This window comes from Jaculus jaculus, chromosome 10, assembly GCF_020740685.1.
Source record: "Jaculus jaculus isolate mJacJac1 chromosome 10, mJacJac1.mat.Y.cur, whole genome shotgun sequence".
In the NCBI taxonomy this organism is placed as follows: domain Eukaryota; kingdom Metazoa; phylum Chordata; class Mammalia; order Rodentia; family Dipodidae; genus Jaculus; species Jaculus jaculus.
The window spans coordinates 34,280,381-34,303,786 of NC_059111.1; the positions used below are offsets into that span (position 1 = coordinate 34,280,381).

Genomic DNA, 23,406 nt, shown 5'->3' on the forward strand with positions numbered 1-23,406 from the left:
GAGAGAGAGAGAGAGAGAGAGAGAATGGGCACGCCAGGGCCTCCAGCCCCTGCAAACAAACTCCAGACGCATGTGCCTCCTTGTGCATCTGTCTAATGTGGGTCCTGGGGAATGGAACCTGGGTCCTTTGGCTTTGCCAAGGCAAGCACCTTTACTGCTAAGCCATCCCTTCAGCCCATTATCTGCCTATTTTTGACTATACAAAGTTGTTTATCAAGGAAAGATAATAGAATATTTCTAAAAGACACATCTAGTTTGAAAGATATATGACATTTGGAAGATGCCTTTAACTCAGATATCATAAACTTGTTTTAAAATCATTCCAGATTAGGTTAGCCTTCCTTAACCCTGCACTGTTATTATAGAATTAGTTCACAATCAAAAGCTACAGCCAGTATCTGTTCATGGTACAAAACTAGTAATCATCTACAGGTGACATGGCTGTTTGGGAGTTGGGTTTTGTTTGTTGGTTGGGATATTGAAGATATATTCCAGAACAGTGGTGGAACCAGAAATATCCTTTAAATGCATACTTACTATTCTTATAAAATAGCACAAATATTCCTTCTTGGTAGACTTCGATGATCTTTTTTAGCCATTGTCATTGTCAGTTTCATAAATGCAAACTAAATGTCTGTTTTATTCGGGGGGGGGGGATTCTTTGTTTCTTCTTCTGGTGCTGAGGATTGAACCCAGGGCCTTGTGTATAGGTAAGCACTGTACCTACCACCAAATTATGTCCTCAGTCCCTTGCTTTTTTTTTTTTGTTTGTTTTTTTGTTTTTCGAGGTAGGGTCTCACCCTAGTCCAAGCTGAACTGGAATTCACTATGGAGTCTCAGTGTGGCCTCAAACTCACAGCAATCCTCCTACCTCTGCCTCCCAAGTGATGGGATTAAAGGCGTGCGCCACCATGCCCAGCTACCCTTGCTATTTTTAATGAAACTAATTACACAGTGTGCATTCTGGTATGAAAAAGACATCTGGGGGCTGGAGAAATGACTTAGCAGTTAAGGCATTTGCCTGTGAAGCCACAGGACCCAGGTTTGATTCTCCCCAGGACTCACATATGCCAGACACATAAGGGGCACATACATCTGGAGTTCGTTTACAGTGGCTAGAGGCCCTGGTGTGCCGATTCTCTCCTCTCCCTCTCTCTCCTATTTCTTTCTCTGCTTGCAAATAAATAAAATAAACAATAATCATTAAAAAAGATTGTCTTTAAAAAGACATCTGCTTTCCATTAAATTTGTAATTTCTATTTTTATTATGTATGTTAACTCTATTTTGGTTTCATAATTCATTATTTCTTTATGCTCCTTACTATCACATACTTGTCTGAAAGTCTTAGAGAAATGGGATTTCTTTTTCTTACATTCTTGAGGACACAATAAACATTATGGGATATAAAGTATAACTTCTTGAATTACCAACTATTTTTCCAGGTCTTACTGACTTAAATTGAACTCAAGTTGACTGTCAAGTAAGAATACTCATTAAAAAAAAAAGTAGTCCTGGAGAGATGGCTTAGCACTTGAGCCACTTGCCTGTGAAGCCTAAGGACCCAAGTTCTACTCTCCAGAAACCACTTTAGCCAGCACAAAGATGAGGTAAGTGCAAGGCTGCACAAGCCCACTAGGTGGCACAAGTGTCTGGAGTTCGATTACAGTGGCTGAAGCCCTGGAAGGCCAGTTCTTTCTTTCTCTAAAATAAAATAATTTTTTTAAAGTAAAATAATTTTTTAAAAGTAAACTGCTGCCAGGCATGGTGGCACATGCCTTGAATCTCAGCACTTGGGAGGCAGAGGTAGGTAGATCGCTGTGAGTTTGAGGCCACCCTGAGACTACATAGTGAGTTCCAGGTCAGCCTGGACTAGAGTGAGACCCTACCTTGAAAAACCAAGTAAGAAAATAAAAATAAAAAATAGGGCTGGAGAGATGGCTTAGCAGTTAAGCGCTTGCCTATGAAGCCTAAGGACCCCAGTTTGAGGGTCGATTCCCCAGGACCCATGTTAGCCAGATTCACAAGGGGGCACATGCGTCTGGATTTCCTTTGCAGTAGCTGGAGGCCCTAGTGCACCCATTCTCTGGCTTGTGTGCATGCTCGAGCGTTCTCTCTCTCTCTCTCTCTCTCTCTCCCTCTTTCTCTGTTGCTCTCAAATAAATAAAAATAAAAGACAAAAAATAAAAAAATAAATACTACTACAGAAAAACAGCTATTTTTCAGTTGTAAGCGAGTGGGTTCTTAAGTTTCATCAATTATATACAGTTTCTGTTTCAATAAGGACCTTAGGAGGCAGTTACAAATATCCTAATTAAAAAAAAAAAAAACAAAACTTGGGGCTGGAGAGATGGCTCAGCAGTTAAGATGCTTGCAGGCAAAGCCTAAGGACCCAGGTTTGATTCCTCAGTACTACCATAAGACAAATGCACAAGGTGGTGCATGCATCTAGAGTTCACTTGCTGTGGTTAGAGGCCTTGGTGTGCCCAGTCTCTCTAGCTGCCTTTTTCTCTGACCCTTAAATAAATAAATCCTATTTTTTTTAAAACTCTGTTGTCTTTCAGAAAATATCAATTATAATGTTTTGCTTTGTGGAAAGATTTAAAAAAATATGTATTTAAGATTAGCTCATGTAGTGCTGGAATGCATTACAGGAGCTACTGGGGGAAAGTGGCCAACATCTGCCTGAGCAACTCAAAGTCTAGGTGACTCAGAAGCAAACAACCTGACAGCTGGGCGTGGTGGTGCATGCCTTTAATCCCAGCACTTGGGAGGCAGGGGTAGGAGGATGACCATGAGTTCGAGGCCTCCCTGAGACTACATAGTTAATTCCAGGTCAGCTTGGGCCAGAGTGAGACCCTACCTCAGAAAAACAAAAAACAACAACAACAACAAAAAAAACAACCTGACATGTTGCTCATACAAGTGCAGTACTGGCACACAGCCATGGTGGGAAACCACCTGCTCTTGGATTGGCTAACTGATCCACTCAGTGGAGAGGAAACCATATTTGGAACTGGGAAATAAGTCTGAATCATATCCAGATAACGATTTTGCTCTCCATTGTCAAGGTCCCACGAATCTTGGGCTATAAGAGGGTTTACAGCCTTTAAATTCTCTCTAAATTCATAATGGTCATTACATTTATCTCTGTTAGAGATTCTGCTTCTCTTTTTCAGATAGGAGTGGTACCTGAGGACATAAACCACCCAGTGCATTTCACCCCCGCCCCAGCTGAAACCACAGAGGAAATGGGGAAATGAGCAAGAGTGCTGCTTTCTTGGTGAACCTGGTATCAGACAAGGGTAAAAGAGGTAGACACTGAGGACACTCGACACCTACCAAAGCACAGATCCAGGGGTTCCTAACAGCCCGTCACTGAAGTAGACTTAAAATTCACCCAACATGGCTTCTCAGGGAATTTTGCAGAAGAGGGGGCAGAAAGACTGTTAGAACCACAAGTTGGGACATTATGCACAGAGACATTGCCTCTCTCCCATTTCTGACTGTTGCCCCCACAACCCCCATGGAGTCATCCTCAACAAGGAGGGCCTCTTCAGAAAAGTGGCAGGGATGAGAGAAATGATGGTACTAACATGTGTTGTTTACACACTAAGTATGCGTACATCTAATAAAATTTAATTTAAATATATATATTTAAGAGACAGAGAGAGGGAGATAGATAGAAAGAATAGCTGGAGATGCTGGTCTGCATCTTAACAATATATGAGAGACAGTTGTGCATGAATCTTACATTCCTACACTTCTTGTCAGGTATAGCAAGAATGTAAGACACTTTACTGGGTCCATTTCTCAACACTGAGTTTGCAGCAAACATGTTTGAGGCAAAGCCTCTTTCCAGGACAAAGAGAACATTTGTCTCCATTCATGACAAAAACTAGGGAATCTTCACAGTTCAGTAGTGTTCAGCCATGGCAGACACTGAATGTCTGTGTGGCCACATTGTGTTGCCCCACGGAAATGAGGACCAGGGAAACCAATGAAAATATGCCTCCACTGTGCTCGCTGCTGCTGCTTTGCTTGGGCTCAGCAGTTTGTCTTCCACCGCATCCATGGAACAGCCACAGCACCCAGCGCACATGCCCAGAGTCGTGCACAGGTTCCCATCATCACTTGTACAGAAGTGGTGAGTTTGATGTGATACAAGAATTCTTTATCATATCTAAAATTTTTATCTCACAATTTAAAACATTTGTTGAAGACTAGTTTTTATATAAAACTTGGTTACATGTACAAACAGTTGAAAAAGACTAAAACTCCTTAAGAGAACAATGAAATAAAAGTCTCAATAGTTCCTTATGGTAAAAATGTTATACCTGAACTTGTATGACTTGTTAGTATATAAAAAGTATATATAAAACATATTTATTTCCCAAGAGTATTTCTCAGAGTAAGTTTGAGAAACCAGAAAGTACATATAAGTACTTTATGAGACTGTATTCAAAGAGTGACAGATTATATGTGTTCAGAACAAAAAGAAATAATAAAAAAAGCACACTGACAAAATACAAATGTAAGATGCCAGCTACATGTCAGAGCCGCTTCTTTCTCTTCTCTTTTCCCTTTACCTCAAAAGTTACAAATACTCTTGAGGTAGCATGTATTGTTGCCCTCTTGATTTTCTGTGGAACGGTCAATGAACTTGAGAGTCTGGGTGACTGATGGTCATCCATTGGGCCTTCCCATTCCTTTGTTTCTTCTTCTTTGATTAGTAAGGGTCTTCCTAGGGTTTGGCCAACAAGGCTACAGACTTCTTGAGCTTTGCGCCACGCATTCTCAACAGCAACAAGACAGGCTTGCCGGCTAAGGGATTGAAAGCAGAGACTATTAGTATGACATTCAACGAACTGAAGCACAAGCACGAATGTTCTGCTTAGCATTAATAATGTAAAGATGTGCTTACACTTACCGAAGATTCTCAACAGAACCTGGAGTGTGATAGAACTCAGGTGGACTGATGACCACAGAACTATCTAGCTTTTCAACAAGAAAGTTACAAATATTTTGCATTTTTCCAAATTCAGTAAATGTAATGCAGACCTGTAAGTGAAAAGACACTTGATGTTATTTCATGTCTTAAGTGTTACTTCAAAATTTTCTCTAAATCTGATTAAAAGAAGTAAAGTCAAATTATCCATTTTTATTGTAACAAATAACAGATATATATATATATATCTGATACTTAAAATTACATTGTTTTGTTGTTAACAATCTTTGATTATATATTTTGAATGTATCTAATCTAATTTCAAACTTTTTTTTTTTTTTCATTACCAACTTTATTTACAATTGCAGTGGAACAAAAAACACTCACAAGTTTCTGGAGAAAATTCCTGGTATTCAAACTGTGGTTATTTTTCATCCTTGAAAATAAGCAGCTTTCTACTAGAATTTGCTTAGCAACAGTTCTGATGAAAATTTAAAAAAATAGAACGCTCTCCTCAAGCAAATAAAATGTTACATAAGTGAAATAACTTTTCAGTTGCATCACATGGGTAGAAAGAAGACTTAAAAAAACAAATTTATGGGTGGACTTCAATGAAAGCTTCCATATAGTTCCACATTAACTTAGAATACATTACAATAAACAGAGCAAATGCAATTAAACACTTATATTATTTTAAATAATATTTAAGAACGTAAAAAAACAATAAAATACCCTCTTCAAAACACCACTAAAGAGTCAAATGAGATCATTATCAGCAGTATTTACTTTGGAAATTCAACATCTTAAAAGCACAAGGGGAGGGAAAATAAACCCAAGAGCTTAAGAAAAATATTTCTGAGGCTGATACTGATAATTTCAAACTATTTTATCATTTTTTTCAGGTTTGTCTGTCTAAATCCTTACCCTGATAACTTTTTAATGATTCCTTAGCTAATTTATGTCATTAGACTTCTGATTGGAAGCAATGGTGTCTTCCTTCACTGATACCACTGAGGTGTCTCCAGCCAGCAGTTTAAAAAAAAAATTATTTGCAAGGGGAATGGAGAGGGAGAGAGAGGAGAGGGAGAGAGAGAGCAGAGGGAGAGAAAGAGGAGAGGAGAGGAGAAGGCAGGAGAGGAGAGGAGAGAAGAGAGGAGAGGAGAGAAGAGAGAAGAGAGAGAAGAGAAGTGATGCGAAACAAAACAGACACAGAGAGAATGGGCATGCCAGGACCTCCAGTCACTGCAAACAAACTCCAGATACATGTGTCCCTTGTGCATCTGGCTTACGTGGGTCCTGGAGAATTAAACCTAGGTCCTTTGGCTTCACAAGCAAATGCCTTAACTGCTAAGTCATCTCTCCAGTCCTGTTTTTATGCAGAATTGAATCTACTGTCCCATGTCATCTGCCTTTAAATCTGTGGAAGCAGTCTCACATTCAGCTATACTCTAAAATTGGAGTTTCTTCAGGCAAGATGGCACAAGTCTTTAATCCAAAGGTCTAACTCCAAAGGTAAGAGGATCACTGTGAGTTTGAGGCCAACCTGGGGTTACAGAGTGAGTTCCAAGTCAGTCTGGGCTAGAGTGAGACTCTACCTTGAAAACAAACAACCCAAAACAGCAGCAACAATAACAAAAACCCCCAAATTATAGTCTCTTCAACTTATGGAAGACTAAGTGTTTTCTTCTAAACAGCCGTATGCAAACAACAGCAAGGGAGTAAAGATTCAATTCATCACCGTAAGTTGCAAAAGACTGGGAATCTCCAAGCATGCAAAGTCCCCAAAGTGAACTGGTCTCTACTTTAAAAAAAAAAAAAATTATTTGAGAGAGAGAGAGAGAGAAAGAGAAAGGCAGACATTGAGACAGAGAGAGAGAAAGAAAATGGGCATTCTAGGGCCTTCATCTCCTGCAAATGAACTTCAGATGCATGCCCCACCTTCTGAATCTGGTTTACATGGGTCCTGGGGAATTGAACCAGGGTCCTTTGGCTTTGCAGACAAGCATCTTAACCACTAAGCCACCCCTCCAGCCCTGTTTTTTTTTTTTTAAAGATTTTTTAATTTATTTATTAGAGACAGACAGAAGGAGAGAGTGAGTGAGAATGGGCTTGCCAGGGCCTCTAGCCACTGTAAATCAACTCCAGATGCATGTGCCACCATGTGCATCTGGCTTACGTGGGACCTGGAGACTGGAACCAGAGTCCTTAGGCTTCACAGGCATGCACCTTAACCACTAAGCCATCTGCTAGCCCTGTTTTTTTTGTTTTTGAGGTAGGGTCTCATTATACCCCAGGCTGACTTGAAATTCACTATGTAGTCTCAGGGTGGCCTTGAACTCATGGTTATCCTCCTACCTCTGCCTCCCAAGCACTAGGATTAAAGGCATGCACCACCATGCCCAGCTCTACTTTTGATCTACCAGTCTTCTCTCCAAGACCAGTCTCTTAAATAACCACCCATTTTACTCCCATTTAATCATTATTACTTTTTTCTTAATCTCTCATCAATTTTCATATTTGTTATTCTCAGACAATTTGAGGAGTTACCAGTGATCTCCATCTTCCCTCATGGTTTCTATTTGCTCTTCTACACTGCCTACATTTCACTCCTGCCAACTGCTCCCTTCCATATTCTTGCTTCTTTGGCTCTAAGACATCATTTTCATGGTAGTCCCTTGACCAGTCTTTGGTTCTATAGCTCACATATGCTCCTCGTGCTCGGTATTTCTGGGCATGCAATATTTGTACTCTTGTTATCCTTGTGGGCATCTTCTACTATCACAGCTTAAACGCCTTGCTGTGGAGACTTGCAAGCACACACAAAAGTAGAGTTGGTAATATAAAGAAACCCAGGCATCTACTACTTGTCTGCAGAAAATAAAAATCACCTCATGATTCTTTGGAGTAAAATTCTATTACTAATGAGCTCTGTAAACACAAAAACAAAAACACGTTTGTTCCCTTATGCCCCAAATCCCCTCAGATAACTTTCCTACCAGCTCTTCCCACAACTACCAAACCATAGGCAACCATTGCTCTGTTCTTGAGTGCCATATTTGTCTTCTTCAGAATGTCACATAAATGGAAACATACACTATATTGCTTTTGGAGACTCACTCTCCCTCAGAGTAATGCACATGCAATCCCTAATTGTCTACTTTATGTTGCTTACCTATTGCATGGATATAACCAGTTTGGTTGAAAACATTTGTTTCCAGTTTGAGGATATTATGAATAAGTGTGCTTTTTCAAAGTAGTTGTAGATCTTTCACATTTCCAAATGTATATTATACTATTTGCCAATTTACATTTTAAGATGTAGGTGGGATTTGGATTAAGAACGTAATGAGTCTATATATAAATCATCTTCAAGAGAATAATAATATCAAGTTTTCCAAATTGTGAAAGACAAATTCCTCCATTTATTTATACCTTTCATTCTCTGAGAAATGTTACTCTTTAGTATATTTTATCAGATTTACCCCTAGAAATTTTTTATTAGCTTTTTTTGTAGGTTTTATGAGATTTTTCTAAGTAGATTGTTACATTGCTCTTGAATAGACATTTTTACCTCTTCTTTCTCAACTAGAGTGCTCTAAATGTTTTACATCTTTTTTTAAAAACTTTTATCTAGATCATTATCACCATTATTATATTGGACCTGATTGCACTGGCCAGAACTTCAAGTACAATCATGTAAGAGTTGTCATCCCATCATTGTCTGGAACCTGAATAAACCAGCACCACACTATTGCTTAAGATATTTTCTACTTCTAGAGACAAAGATTCTCTCACTAAGACAGCTCAGTGGCTAGAGTGCTTGCTGTGCAAGAGTGAGTATCTGAGTTCAGATCCCCAGAACCCATATAAAGCTGGACACCATAGCGCTAGTGCCTGTAATCACAGCATGCCCATAGCACGAAAAGAGGCAGAGATAGGAGAATCCCACGGAAGCTCATAGGCCAGTGAACAATAAGAGACCCTGCACTGAACAGGTGGAAGGTGAGGACCGACATCCAAAGTTGTCCTCTGATCTGCACATGCATGATGGGGCATGTTCCCTGAACTCACACACATGAACCACATACTCCTCAAAAAGAAGTATCCACTTGAATGTCATTCTTGGTGGAAGCTGAGCTAAGCACCCCATCCCCCAGATGTTGGGAGTCAGAAACAGGCAGAAGTCTTGCTGCAACTAGAACATGCTCTGCTATTATAAAACCTGGGTAATCAAACCCTTACAGATAAAGTAAAATATACAGCAGTTGTAGGATCTAAATGTTGCCAAGAATAAAGTATTATGAAATAGTTGCCTTCTTTTTAATTGGGGTATAGGTTAAGTGTTTTTGATTTTAAATAATGCCGTAGCACAGTGAACTTGTGTAAAAAAGTGGCTCAATCCTTCTTTTATAGCTTTGTTCATTTAATTTTTAAAAAGTTTTATTTAGTTGCATGAGAGTGTACATGTATACATAGACACCCAGATGCACATACCACTTTGTGTAAGGCTGTATATGGATGCTGGGGAAATTGAATCCAAGTCAGTAAACTTCACAAGCTTGAACTGCTGAGCCATCTCCCCAGCCCCATTATTTAACTATACTTTTTCAAGATATGAAATGCTTCACAAATTTGTGTGTCATCCTTGCACAGGGGCCATGCTAATCTTCTCTGTATCGCTTCAGCTTTAGTATATGTGCTACTGAAGTGAGCACCCATCATTTAATTTTTATTAAAGAGAAATTTCTGTCCTGCAATGATTCCTGCTAACTAGAAAATAAGCTTATTATAGCTTATTTGGGAAGCATTTAACTGTTATTTTCCAGTTGCTATTTTTATTTAATAAAAAAATTTATTGAGCCAGGCATGGTGGTGCACACCTTTAATCACAGCACTTGGGAGGCAGAGGTAGGAGGACCACCGTGAGTTCAAGGCCATTCTGAGAGTACATGGTGAATTCCAGATCAGCCTGAGCTCGAGTGAGACTCTTCCTTGATAAACACAAAAACAAAACAAAACAAAACAAAAATTATCAAGTAAATCTTATTAAATATATTATAATAGTTAACCAGATACATAAATCAGAATGGCTTTGAGAAAATGAATCTTCTATCAGTGCTACAAGAAGCACTTTTCTGGTAGATTTCAGCAATAAGTCCATAGTCATGCTATTTCTAGAACATACCTCAGCTTCCATGTGATAAGCATTTTCCACTCTTCTAAAATCTTTTGTCACTGCTACATTTTCTGCCTGAAAGAGAATTACTAACATCACCAAACAATTTAGCTATTAAATGCAGTATTTCTACACATAAATTAGAAGCCCAACCTTAAAATCAGAAAGACAAAACATGCAAAAAGAACTGCCTTCTGGATGCTTCAAAACTTTCTTAAAATTGCCATCAAATAAATCCAGACCTAGAAATGTTTACTTAAAAATAATCATAATTGTCACTCCATTTAAAGTTGTGCAAGTGTTTGTAAATAAAGTATGCACTTAGGGTACATAAGGCATTTTTAGTTATAGAAGTATGTGAAGAGCTTAAAATGTTTAATTTATAAATAAGGTAACAACTTTACAAAGCACATACTAAACAATTTTCTGAGCTGTTAACTTCCACTTTTATAAAATCAGGTTAATATTATGTACTGCATAACACTGTTGTGAGGATTTACTAAGAAGTAGTACATAAAGGATGTGAATAGAGAAGGCACAAGGCAGAAGCAGAGACTATACTATAATGATATATTGCTAAAACACTGTCCTTGAGCCAGCTTGTTTTTAAAATAGTAGCATTAATGTTTATTGATGCTTTTGGTAAATACAGAGTATATAATTCTGATGAAAAAGTTAAATTTATTAATTTCTAAAAAAGTTTTTAATATATGTATGCATGCATACATGTTTGTGCATGTTTGTGTGTGTGTGTCTGCATGTGTATGTAGGCATAAGTAGAGACCAGAGGGCAAACTTGGGTGTCATCCTTTAGATATGCTGTCCACCTCTGAGACAGGGTCTCTCATTGGCCTGGAGTTCAGCAATTAGGTTTACTGTCCATCAAACCCATGTTTCCTATAATCCCCAGCACTGGAATTATAAGCATACTGCCACATCTGGCATTTTTACGTGGGTTTTGGGACTTAAACTTAGGTCTTCATGCTGCTAGGTAAGCACTTTACTGACTGAGCTCTCTTCCTAGTCTCTATGTTTCTCACCCCACAAAAGCTTATAACTATAGTAAAATAAACTCCTTTTTGATATTTAAATTTTTGAAATATTTTAAAAATAAAATTTTAAAAATTAAATATTTATTTAGGGAGAGAGAGGGAGTGGGAGGGGAGGGGGAGAGAGACAGAGAGATAGAGAATAGGGTACACTAGGGTCTCTTGCCACTGCAAACAAACTCCAGATGCACGTGCCACTTTGTGCATCTGGTTTACATGGGTACTGGGGAATTGAATCAAGGTTATCATCAGGCTTTGTAAGAAAGTACCTTTAGGGATAAAGGGTTGTCTTAGCAGTTAAGATGCTTGCCTGCAAGGCCAAAGGACCCAGGTTCAATTCCCCAGGACCCATGTAGGCCAGATGCACAGAGTGGCACACGCATCTGGAGTTTGTTTGCAGTGGCTGAAGGGCCTGATATGCCCATTTTCTCTTTCTGCCTCTCTTGCTTTCTTTCTCTCTCAAATAGATAAAATTAAAAATAAAGTACCTTTAACTGCCAAATCATCCCTCTTTAGCTACTGATACCATTTTGGCCAAGCAAAATACACTTTTGTTTCTTTCAAAACACATGGTAAACAAAGATATAGTGGTTATTATGCCAAATAGTAACTTAACTGTATTTTATCTGGTGACTTAGAATAGTAGCTGTAAGCTAATATTTAAGATAGAGACTAATTACAAGTAGTTTATATTTTGAAGAATATTCTCAAAAGCTTTGAGTATAACAGCTCTAATTCTGTCACTCCCATAAAAACATGAATACTTAAAAATATACAGGTAATACCTGTTTACTATAGAAAACCAAGAATACAGATAAGGATAAAATAGTACTGTAGACATAACTTTCTTTTATGGTAAGGTGTGACTCTAGCACAAGCTGATTTGGAACTCACTCTGTAGTTCCAGGCTGGCCTAGAACTCACAGCAATCTTCCTACCTCTGCCTTCTGAAGCTTATGCCATGACACCCAGCTTAATCAGACTTTTTTCACTTAACAACTCTTGTAACATTTAATGCTCTTTTAAGGCATGGGAATCTATTTTTGCTCCATTTGTACATGCTTTTCCACCTTCATGTAATATGTATGATTTCTGACTAAAAACTACTACAGACATAATTTTAGCAAAGTTAGCTGGAAAGAAAAAAAATCACATTTTTTTGGTATGTATGTGTATAGAGTAAGTATATGCATTTGTGTGCACTCTGCATGCATGAGTAGAGGTCAGAGGAGAATGTTGGGTGTCCTCCCTCTTATTGTTCATCTGTGTATTTCCTTAAGACAAGGTCTCTTACTCAACCTGAAGCTGCTACCACTCAGGGAGCCCAAGGGATTTTCCAGTCTCCACCTTCTACAGATTGGGGTTACAGATGTGTGTGTCCATGCCCAGAATGTTTTCATACTTTATTTATTTATTTATTTGAGAGAGAGAGAGAAAGAGAAAGAAGGGGGCATATAGAGAAAGAGAATAGGCATTCCAGGGTCTCTAGCCACTCAAACAAACTCTAGACATGTGCCCCACCTTATGCATCTGGCTTTACATGGGTACTAGAGAATTGAACTTGGGTCCTTTGGCTTTGCCTGCAGGTACCTTAGGTGCTAAAACATCTCTCCAACCCTATACTCAGCTTTTTAAGTGGATACTGCGGAGTAAATTTCATGGCCTTCAACCCAAGAGCCCTCATGTTTAAGTAGCAAGTGCTCTTAACTGCTGAACCATCTCCCCAGTCTCAATAGTCTTATTTGATTTCATGCAAAAGTACATCAAACACTTTCTTTAAGGTTCCTTTTGGCAGTTGAGCTTCCTGTTGTCAACCTTATCCTGCCTAAATCCAGCTTCTTTCTATTTTTTAGGGCTATTACTACATGTCAGTGTCAGTTCATCAGTTCAAATTCATTTAACCACATTATAACTTGAAAGCATTTTGTTTACTTTTTATGTATAAGAAAGCAACCACAGGTGCAGAAATTAATATTTTCATATTACAAAGTTTGTCTTCTTTCCCTTAGTGTACTGTTCTCAAGACCTATTTACATTCTGGATTATATCAGCATGTCATGCCTTGTCTTACTGCTGCCTAATCATGTGCCAATATACCACATCTTGTTTAAAAAAAAGAAAAAGAAAAAGTAATGTCCTACTATTGTTAATAATTTAAGTAAATATCTTACTACAAACTCTATTAATATATAAACATATCTATGTACAGACTTTTCATTAACATATTCTAATGTATAATTCTAAACTTTTAACAAAATAAAACTTTTATTTTGAAATTGTGTTGAATTTACCAAAAAATTGCCAAGAAAGAGAGACTCCCCAAACACCTGCTTAAGACTTGTGATATTGTCATCTTAAGTTAACATAAGAGATCTACTGGAACTGGAAAGCTATCACTGACCAGGAACGAAGCTCCAAACTTGATTTGAGTAGCTTTTACACCATCATCTCTTTTACTATTCCAGGATCAAATCCATGACCCTATGTTGCACTCATTCATCATGCATCTTAGGGTCTTCTGGTCTGTGAGGGTTTCTGTCTTTCCTTATTTCCATGACCTTCAAAGTTTGGGGTATTAATGTTTTCCCATGATTAGACTGAGGTTATGTTTCAGGAGAGTACCACCGAGATGAAGGGACTTTTTTCTCACAGTGTATCAGGGTTACATGCCATCCACTTGACATTCCTTACACCTTGGTCACATGGTTAAGGTAGTGTTTGCCAGGTTCCTTCACTGTAAATTACTGTTTTTTTTTTCTTTTCATCTTTATTACCGAGTGTATGTAGCCCACAATTAAAGAACCAAAAATAAACAAAAAACATGTATTTTCTTTTTGCTCAAATTGTTGTGTCTTTGGTCCTTGGAATTTCTTTGAGGTTTGCTCCTATATCCCTTTGGCATATTTCCATCTTTTTTTTTTTTTTTTTTTTTGAGGCAGGTTCTCATTCTAGGAACTCACCAGGCTGGGCTTGAATTCACAATTCACAGTGATCCTCTTAATCTTCACATGCTGGAGTTAAAGGTATGAACCACCATACTTTACACTATACTTTTTCAGCACTTCTTACTTGTACAGTGAGTCAAACTGGTAATAGTTTCTCTGCTTCAACCTTAGAATCAGCCATTTCTCCGAGGAGGTTGGTACTTTTGAGATTGAAATTCAGAACTAACATCTGGTTGCTGAGCATGCTTGCTACTGCCTGAGTGTCATTCCTTCCAGATCCTCTCAGTGGAAGAGCTAGGTAAAATATACTAATTCCCATACACTATTATGCTTTGAATGTGAAATGTCCCTATAGGTTCATGTGTTTCAATCCTTGGTCTCCAGCTGGTGGTGCTGTTTTGGGAGGTTGTGAAACCTTTAGGACATGGTACTTATATGGCCTACTTAGGGCTGAAGGGGTAGGGCTGTATCAAGGTCTTTGCTTCCTGGTCCATGGAGATGTAAGGAATATGATGCTGCTACTGCCATGAGCTTTGCCATACCTTTCTTGCAGAAAGGATTGAACCTTTTCAAAGAGCCAATATAAATCCTAAAAATAATGTGTATGTGCATGCACAAACTCACATACACATACATCCATGGTTATTTCTGTATCTTTCCACAAACACTGAAGGAAGCTGAACAAAAGCTCCACCTCACTCCTCCAGCAGTGAGAATCCTGGCTTCCACCATGCTCCCGACTCATGCACATGCTAATACCAGTGGACATGCAGTGGTTTCAGGATGGGCCACTAGTGCCACTTGGGAAAACAGGCTTACTAATCGAGTACAGGACTGATGTCTTTTTCATATACCCCCTTCATTTCTGGTTAAAACAGTATTTTCCCTTTAATCCCAGCACTCAGAAGACAGAGGTAGGAGGATCATTGTGAGTTCAAGGCCAGCCTGAGCCTACATAGTGAATTTCAGGTCAGCCTGGGCTACAGGGAAACCCTATCTTGAAAAACCAAAAAACAAAACAAAACATTGTGTCATTCATGTATAATAAAACTGGGTTCATTTGTCATGTCCTAAACTCTGTCCTGGGATTGATCCCTGACAGCCTGCTTGATACCTTTTCCCAGTTTTCAGATATTAATGTTCACTCTCATTTACAGCTCTATGGTTTTGTTTGTGCAGGTACGGATACATGTCTGTGTGGCTGTGCAAACATGTAAGCACATGCATGTGGAACAACCTCTAAAGTGGTTCCTCAGGTGCTGCCTACCTTTTCTGGGACAGAATCTCACTGGCCTGGAGCTCACAAACTGGCCAGACTAGCAAGTCAATGGCCCCAGGGTTATACCTGTCTCCCTGTGCTGGGATTATAAATGCACACCATGCACCTGGCTTCTAGAGATTGAATTCAGATATACATGCCTGTAATGCAATCACTCTGTCTTAAGCCAGCTCTAGTGGTTGTGATAAATCCAGTTTTGTATTTAGCACTCCTGTGCTAATGAAGAAGAGTTCTTTACCTCACAGTCCTCTGTGCATCCCTTTAGTCAGCCATGCTGCCAACCATTCATCTCAGTTGTCTCAATAGTTTTTGCTATTTTTTGGAATGTCACAAGAATGGAATAATGAAATATAGTCCTTTTGGGTCTGACCTTTTCTTTTACTTAGAAATATGCATATAGTATTCTGAGAATCAATTTTCATAGCTTTTATTGCTGAGCAATATTCTTTTGTATAGATAACCAGTTTGTCCACTCCCCTGTTGAAACACCTTTTGGTGGCATATAATTCTAGCAATTATGAGAATGGCTTCTATAAATATTTATGTGCAGATTTTTTTTTTCAAATTTTGGTTTTTTGAGGTAGGGTCTCACTAGCCTAGGCTGACCTGGCATTTACTATGGAGTCTCAGGGTGGCCTCGAACTCACGGCGATCCTCCAACCTCTGCCTCCCAAGTGTTGAAATTAAGGTGTGCACCACCATGCCTAGCTTATGTGCAAATTTTTATGTGAAAATAAGTATTCAATTCACAATTACCTGAGGGTGCTGGTTTCTGTGAGTTTACATTTAACTTTATAAGAAACTGTGAGGCATCTTTCAAAGCAGATGTATATTTTGCAATGACACCCAGCAACAATTGAGAATTATTATTACTCTGCACTTCACAAGCATTTTGAATCCACTCTTGATACTCGACTTAACCATTGTGGTTTGAATTTCCATTTCCTTAATCATAAGTAACAGGGAACATGTCTTTACTCATTTGTCATCTGTACACACTCTTTGCTGAAGTGTTTGTGTATGTGTGGTGTTTGTTCAGTGTATGCATGTGTGAGTACAGATGCCCATGCTCTGTGTGTACTTATGCAGATGTCAGATGTCCTCTATTGCTCTTACACTGTTCCCAGAGATGGAGTCTCTCAATGTACCGGGAACTGCTATTTTTATAGTCAGACTGGTTGGTTAGTGAGCCCCAACTATTCTTTTTTCTCTGTCCTGTGGATATCAAACTAACTAGATGGAATAAGGCTCATCTTTGCACAGGCTGTGCCTGGGGACATAGGAAACTATAAGCCTTAGGTGGAGCTTCTTGAAGATGGAAAACTCACAGCTTTTCTAAAGATTTCCTGATGAAATACACCTAAACAAACTTGTGATCTAGTTTGATGCAAACTTGTGATCTGTCTTATGCTCTGACTCCACATAGCTTTCACTGCCTGAATCTGAATAAAAGCTTTGAGTACAGTCAGTGGGAGGGGGGCATTAGAGTACACCCCCCCCAACCCTCCATTAAATTATATTTTGCCTGTGGTGTGTTCATTTTGCATTTATCCAAACAACATTGGATGGTGTAAACATGTCCCCCTCAGGAGTGGGGTTACAGGCATGTGTGGCAATCCAACTTTTGAAGTGGGTGCTAGGAATCAAACTCAGGTGTTGAGCTTTTGCATTAAGTGCTCTTACCAGATGTGTCATCTTCCCAGCCCTTTTTGTGTATTCTGTATGGAACTCTTTGCCAAACTGTTGATTAAGTTTGTAAATTCCTGACACAAGCCCTTATCAGATATATAATTTACAAATGTTTTCTCCCAGTCTGCGAATTGTCTTCTTATTGTCTTAATGTATTATTAGTGATTAGAATTTTTTAAAAATATTTTATTTATTTGTTTGAGAGAGAGAGAGAGAGAGAGAGAGAGAGAAAGAGGCGGATAGAAAGAAAAAGAGAATTGGCACGCCATGACCTCTAGCCACTGCATAAGAACTCCAGACACATGCGACCCCCTTGTGCACCTAGCTTTGGTAGGTCCTGGAGAAGAGAACCGGGGTCCTTAGGTTTTGCAGGCAAACGTCTTAACCACTAAGCCATTTCCCCAGCCCAATTACAACTTTTTGATAAGACAAATATCTTTTTGTTTGGTGCACAGTGTGCTTTTGGTAATATATCTAAAAATTCATCTTCAAACCCAAGGTCACATAAATTTTCTCTTTTACTTTCTTTTAAAAGTTTAATGTTTAGTGCTATGAAGACAGTCTTGTACATAGCCTTTTGATCCTAATTAGCTGTTGGAGAATGGGGCTTGGGATTAGAACACTTTCAAACCAAAAGGTCAAATATCCTTATAGTTTACACTGGACAATTCCTTGCAAGGGAATTTCCTTTCCCTGGTCTGACTCAGTAACTACTCCTCTGTTCTGCTTCAGTATGTCACATGGAACCTGGCCAACCCTACAGCCATCACTGACCCAAGCAGGGAGGAAAGAAGCATGTGTAGCAGCAAAGAGATGCACACAGGGCACTTGCAGGCAAATGACTGACATATTTTGGCAGCATGCAGATGAGGGAGGTATATCTATATTATCTTCTACATCCCATTACCAAAACATAAATCACTCACTGAGAATCAAATAGTATCATACTATAGTAGTCAGGGCATGGTAACTAAACTCTGTTGTGGGCATGCTATCTGTCGATAATCCTCTGGTTCTGAGAGTTCTCACATGTAAGCCAGCAACTGAAATACTGACTTTACAGAGTAGGAATCTTAGACAGCATTTGTACAAGGGTGGCAAGAAAAAGTAGTTCTCTTAATTATCAAGGTTACTCACATACTTCAGCAGAGCACTGTTATGGTCAGAATCTAAAGTATTCCCATACAGGCTCATGTTCTAAACACTTGTGGTGCTATTCTGAAAGCTGTAGAGCCTTTAGATGAAGGGGTCTGGCTGGCAAAAGTAGGTCATTAGAGGTGAACCTTTGAAGGTTATAACCTGATCCTGGTCCAGGCCCGGCCATGAGAGTCAAAATACATCCTTCCTCCCTCAGGTTGCTTCTGTCATAGCAATGAGAAAAGTAAAAATTTAATGGTAAACATGTATGCATACAAGGTCACCTTCCATTTTCTGTCTCCAGTTCCCCCCCCCCCCCCCGCCCCCGGAGTCTTAGCTAGTAATTCCCTTTACATTTTCCACTGTCTTTTATGTCTTAAACCACACTGAACTGGTTACAGTGCTGTGAACATATATGCTGTCTACACACATTCTAACACACAGCTGGAATGTTTGACATAAGTGTCTCTTCCTTCAAGAAATGATTCTGAGGGCTGGTGACACGGCTTTGTGGTTAAGGCCCTTGCCTGCAAAACCTAGAAATCTAAGTTGAATTCCCCAGTCCCCACATAAGGCAGATGCACAAGGTGTTGCATAAATCTGGAGTTTGTTTGCAGTAGCTAGAAGCCCTGGCACACTCATTCTTTCCCCTTCTCTTTCTATCTGCCTCTTTCTCTTTCAAATAAATAAATAAATTTTTAAAAATTAAAAAAGGAACCTTTCTGGAACTCCTCAAGTAAGATTTTTATTATATCAAGTATCACTTCTTTATTGTATCAAGTATTTTCATCATGAGATTTACTATATAACCTATTCTGATCATGAGACTCTTTCAGCAGAAGGTCCAAATTTTACTCATTCTACATGCTTGGCAAAATGCCTGATAATAATATATACTACAGTTATTACAGTATATGTTTATTGAAAAACAAGATATTTTTTGAGGTAGGGTCTCATTCTAGCCCAGGCTGACCTGGAATTTCCTGTGTAGTCTCAGGGTGGCCTTGAACTCACAGCAATACTCCTACCTCTGTCTCCCGAGTGCTGGGATTAAAGGCATGCGTCACCACGCCCGGCACAAAATAAGATTTTAATAGTCTGAATGGGAAATACAAAGCAGAAAACAAAATAAGGATTAACTATAAATTGTTTGTGCCCCGTCCCCCAATTTCCCATCTTGAAAACTAATTACCAGTGTAATGATATCAGATGGTCTTTGAGAAATGTCAGATGATGAGGGTGGACCCTCATGAACGGAATTAAGTTCCTTATAAATAGAGCCCCCATTGACCTGCTTGGTCCTCTTTACCATGTGAGGATGCAGGGAGAGGGCGCCATCTATGTACAGGAAATGCATCCTCACCAGAACACATCACCTCTGTGTCTTAGATTTTTCAAGCCTCCAGGATTATGAAGACTAAATTTCTGCTGTTCACAAGCTACTCAGTTTACTGTATGTCATTATAGCAGCTCCTAAACTAAGCAATATGTTAAGTGCCTTTTGAAAATGAACAGTATTAGAAAATGCTTAATAAATACTTTCTGGTTAAATAAAATATTGTTCACAACTTCAAAACAGTTTTCCATTAAGACAGTGCTAAACATGATGCTTATACCTTCATCCAAGCTCATAAACCTATGATCTTCTCATTAATAAAGCTAATGGCTTATACATTTACTTTTTCTCTTTTTTTCCTTTGATTCATTAAATCATTTATTTATTTACTTGAGAGAGTGAGAGAGAAAGAGGCAAAGAGAGAATGGGTGCACCAGAGCCTCCAGCCACTGGCAAACTCAACGCATGCCTCACCTTGTGCATCTGGCTTATGTGGGTCCTAGGGACTGGAACTGAGGTCCTTTGGCTTTGCAGGCAAACGCCTTAATCGTTAAGCCATCTCTCCAGCCCTCATTAAATCCTTTTTGATTGTATGCATTCTGTGATATGGATAGCCCACCTCATGAATGCACGAGGACAAATGGCTTTTATTCTGAAGTTGGTAGAATATGGAGGAAAGGCAGATAAATCATACACAGTGATGAGTTTTATTATTAGTAAGGAGTAGAAATACAGTATGTTAAGGATTAGTGTTAAAAAAGAATGCCAAGAAAGTAAGTTTTGCCTGGTTAAAAATAAAACAGAAGTCAGCTAGACCAAGAGGGGAGAGAAATGAGAGGAAATGAAGAGAAAGAATGAGGGTCTATCTATTAAGAAAGTATTTAGATTATGAGAGGGTCTTTAAGTATTTATAAAACTTTACAACCAAATATTCTAAGCTTTGAAATGAATAAAAGACTTTGTGATGAGCCACAATTCATCTTGAAAGGCAGTAAAAATGATTTTATATTAGCTGCTGAACCAATTACCTACATGACTGCTTTCCTCCATTAGTAGATACTTTGGAGATACTGTCCTTCCTATGTCTTCCTTGAATACTAAATCTTAATGTAATTACTGCAAATTGGACTTAGCACATTATTTTATTTTACATATTAGAAGTTCGAGAAACATGAGCTCAATTTACATTTTATGTGAATAACTTTTGAACCAGTTATGTTATTCAAATATGGCTGCAGCACTGGCAACGGGTTGAAGAGATTTCTAAATATTAAACCCATTTTATTCATTGTTTTACAATTACCATTTAAAATTTTCTAAATTGTATGATCACTGGAGAAAATTTTTTCCAAATGATTTTTTCAATAATTCTTAAGCTTGTAAATCCAATAAAAATATTTTTTCTTTTTTAAAATAAAGACTTGCTTTCGGGAGGTATGATTTGTAGCAATACACTGGAAGCAAGAATATCTACCTGCACTTTTGCCAATTAGTGGTACTCTGAATAAATCACCATCCTGGCTTCAGGATTCTACTTTGTAAAATGAAGCCAGAATGGTGGTCTATGTATTCTAATTTTCTTTTAATGGAGTTATCTGAAGCTGGGTGGAGTTGGAAGCAAGCTAGCTTGTGATTTTAGGAACTTCAGTTCAAATACTGTTCTGTTAAAGTTCAGAGCAGTGTGTGATCTCTTTATGTTAGCTGTGCTTAACAGCTACCCAATGGATTGAATAAAGCTGTTTTCATCCTTTCTCAGGCAAGATCTATTTACTGATGTCTCATGTACTTTCTTAAGGCAAGATCTATTTACTGATGTCTCATGTACTAGTAGTAAGCTGAAGCACTTGTAACATCTACGGCATACTGACTTTTCTATAATGCAAGCTCAAACTAAGAGTTGAAAAAAATTTCGGGAAGATGTAACTTTTGTAAACTGAAAATGGAAGCTAGCCCCCACCCAGGTTAGTTTGCAAGTATACTGAAAAGGCTTTGATGGAAAGCTTTGATCGGGGCCCCACAGTATCCTTAGACCAGCATTTGCAAGTAACATTTCAAATCTAACATTTCCCCATTTCAAGTTTACAAAACAAAACCACTGTAGCAAGTGTCATCACAAAAACTACCCAATTTGCATTGGTTTTGCATGGCAGCATTCGCCTAGAGGTCCGGCCCAAGACGGGCTCAAACATGGGCTGAACCCCGATGCGCCCGTCTCGGGCCTGGGGACCGTGGGCTCACCTGCAGGCCGTGCTGCTGCAGGCTCTGCGTGATGTAGTCCAGGCGGCGGCTGACGCTCTTCTTGGCCTCGGCCGCCGCCTCCTTGGTGCTGCTCACCCGCACGGCCACCAGCGCCCGGTCGGGAGCCGCCGCCACCTCGGCCGCGCCGCTCACGTGCACCTCGCGGCTCACGGCCTGCGCCTGCGCGGGCGGCGGGTAGGGCGCCGCGTCTCCCACACACGCCGGCTTGTTTTCCCGTCCCCCGTCAGCCCACGGAACCAGATCCACGAATACCCGCGACCGCGGGGCCGGCTGCAGCGACATAGCGGCGGCAGCCGGGTTCCCATAGCGACGGCGGCACAGGCCGGCGCATGCGCCTACGCGGCCTGCCAGCGGCGGCGCGAAGGATGCCGGGAGCTGCGCGGAGCGAGCTCGGGAGGGACGCGGCCCGGCGGGGAGACGTCCCGCCTTCTCCGCTCCCGCTCCTCGGCCTTCACCCCGCGCCCTGTCACCAGGGGAGGGCCCAGCTCAAGTGGGGACGCTCACGTGACGGCCCTAGTTCGAGATTACCTGGTTTTACTGGATTTTACGTTGCTTCCTTTTTTTTCTTTTCTTTTAGGCTCTTACTGCTTTTACAGTTTAACCCCTTTCTTTTTTCTTTCCATATTCCCTTCCTCCATCTCTTTTCTTTTGCTGGTTAGTCCAGACAACTACTTTTTGCCCATGTCATATCACGCAGTTTGTGTTAGCTCGAATCTCAGTTTTTCAAGAGGTTAGTATTTTTTATAGTTGCTGTGTGTTTATATACGGTGCCAATGTATGCAGAGAGTTTGGCATATGGAAAGCAGAGGAAATTGGTGCCGGCTACATTGCAAATTTTTATAGTATCAAAGCCTTTGTATCTTCAACACGAAACATGAGATACAGAGATGCCCAGAGGTGAAGCAAAGAAGATTTATTGAGAAAAAGGAAAAAAAGCTGGGGGAAAGAAAGAAAGGAAGGAAGGAAAAAGGGAGGGAGGGAGGGAAGAAGGAAGGAAGGTAGAAAGAAAGGAAGAAAGACCCTCCTCATGCTTAGTATAGCCAGTATCCAAAGACTAGAAAACAGACAAGCAAAGTTACACTATGTGCGGCTTTCAGCTTGGCTGAAGTGCCGGGGTAGTTTATCTCCTTGTATCTCCCTACATTCTGAAAAAGAACAGATTCTTCTGTGGAGAGTGAAGTCAGCATAGTTTAAAAGGGATAAGCATTATTAATTTAGGGAGAATTTGTTGTCACACCCAGTTTTGTATGCGGGTGTTGGCCAATCGAATTTGAGTGGTCCCAGGCGTGAAGTTCTTTGGCCTCCTAAGTCATCTCCATGGACCCAAACTAATGAAAAACCCTTAGGCTGGTTCTGGCCTTGAACATGGGAAAAAGAGAATCAAGTGTCACTGAAGTGTCAGTGGTGAGAAGCCAGACAGTTCCACACTACCACCCTCAGCCACCTAAGGAGTCCCCCTTAATCTTTTAGAGACCTCAACTCTCAGGCAGTCCCCAGGATTTGTGTCTTCAGTGCAGAGAAGAATTTTAGAACTAGCTAGTATGGAGCAATTAGAGTTTATTAAAGATATTTTAATACAGATTTTAAGAA

The 23,406-nt window shown here is 39.6% G+C and overlaps 1 protein-coding gene and 1 non-coding gene across 2 annotated transcripts; both read right to left on the reverse strand.

Moving 5' to 3' along the window:
* Positions 1-3,615: 3,615 nt before the first annotated feature.
* Positions 3,616-22,118, reverse strand: Irak1bp1 (interleukin 1 receptor associated kinase 1 binding protein 1). Its single transcript, XM_004660477.3, has 4 exons — positions 21,796-22,118; positions 10,132-10,197; positions 4,929-5,059; positions 3,616-4,822 (listed from the first exon to the last, which is right to left on the reverse strand). Exons 1-4 carry the CDS (start codon positions 22,096-22,098, stop codon positions 4,552-4,554), a joined length of 771 nt encoding a protein of 256 aa, XP_004660534.2. The 5' UTR covers positions 22,099-22,118; the 3' UTR covers positions 3,616-4,551.
* On the reverse strand, positions 9,555-9,661 carry LOC123464182. Its single transcript, XR_006639422.1, has one exon. It is a non-coding gene; the product is annotated as a U6 spliceosomal RNA (small nuclear RNA).
* Positions 22,119-23,406: the final 1,288 nt, after the last annotated feature.

What these genes read in the sequence shown, in the direction of transcription:
- Irak1bp1 (XM_004660477.3), bottom strand. Translation starts at nt 22,098, where the DNA reads ATGTCGCTGCAGCCGGCCCCGCGGTCGCGGGTATTCGTGGATCTGGTT. An exon ending in CTTATCACATGGAAGCTGAG is followed by an intron (nt 5,060 to 10,131) that starts GTATGTTCTAGA and finishes TTTCACTTACAG; the next exon opens with GTCTGCATTACATTTACTGA. An exon ending in GGTTCTGTTGAGAATCTTCG is followed by an intron (nt 4,823 to 4,928) that starts GTAAGTGTAAGC and finishes TCAATCCCTTAG; the next exon opens with CCGGCAAGCCTGTCTTGTTG.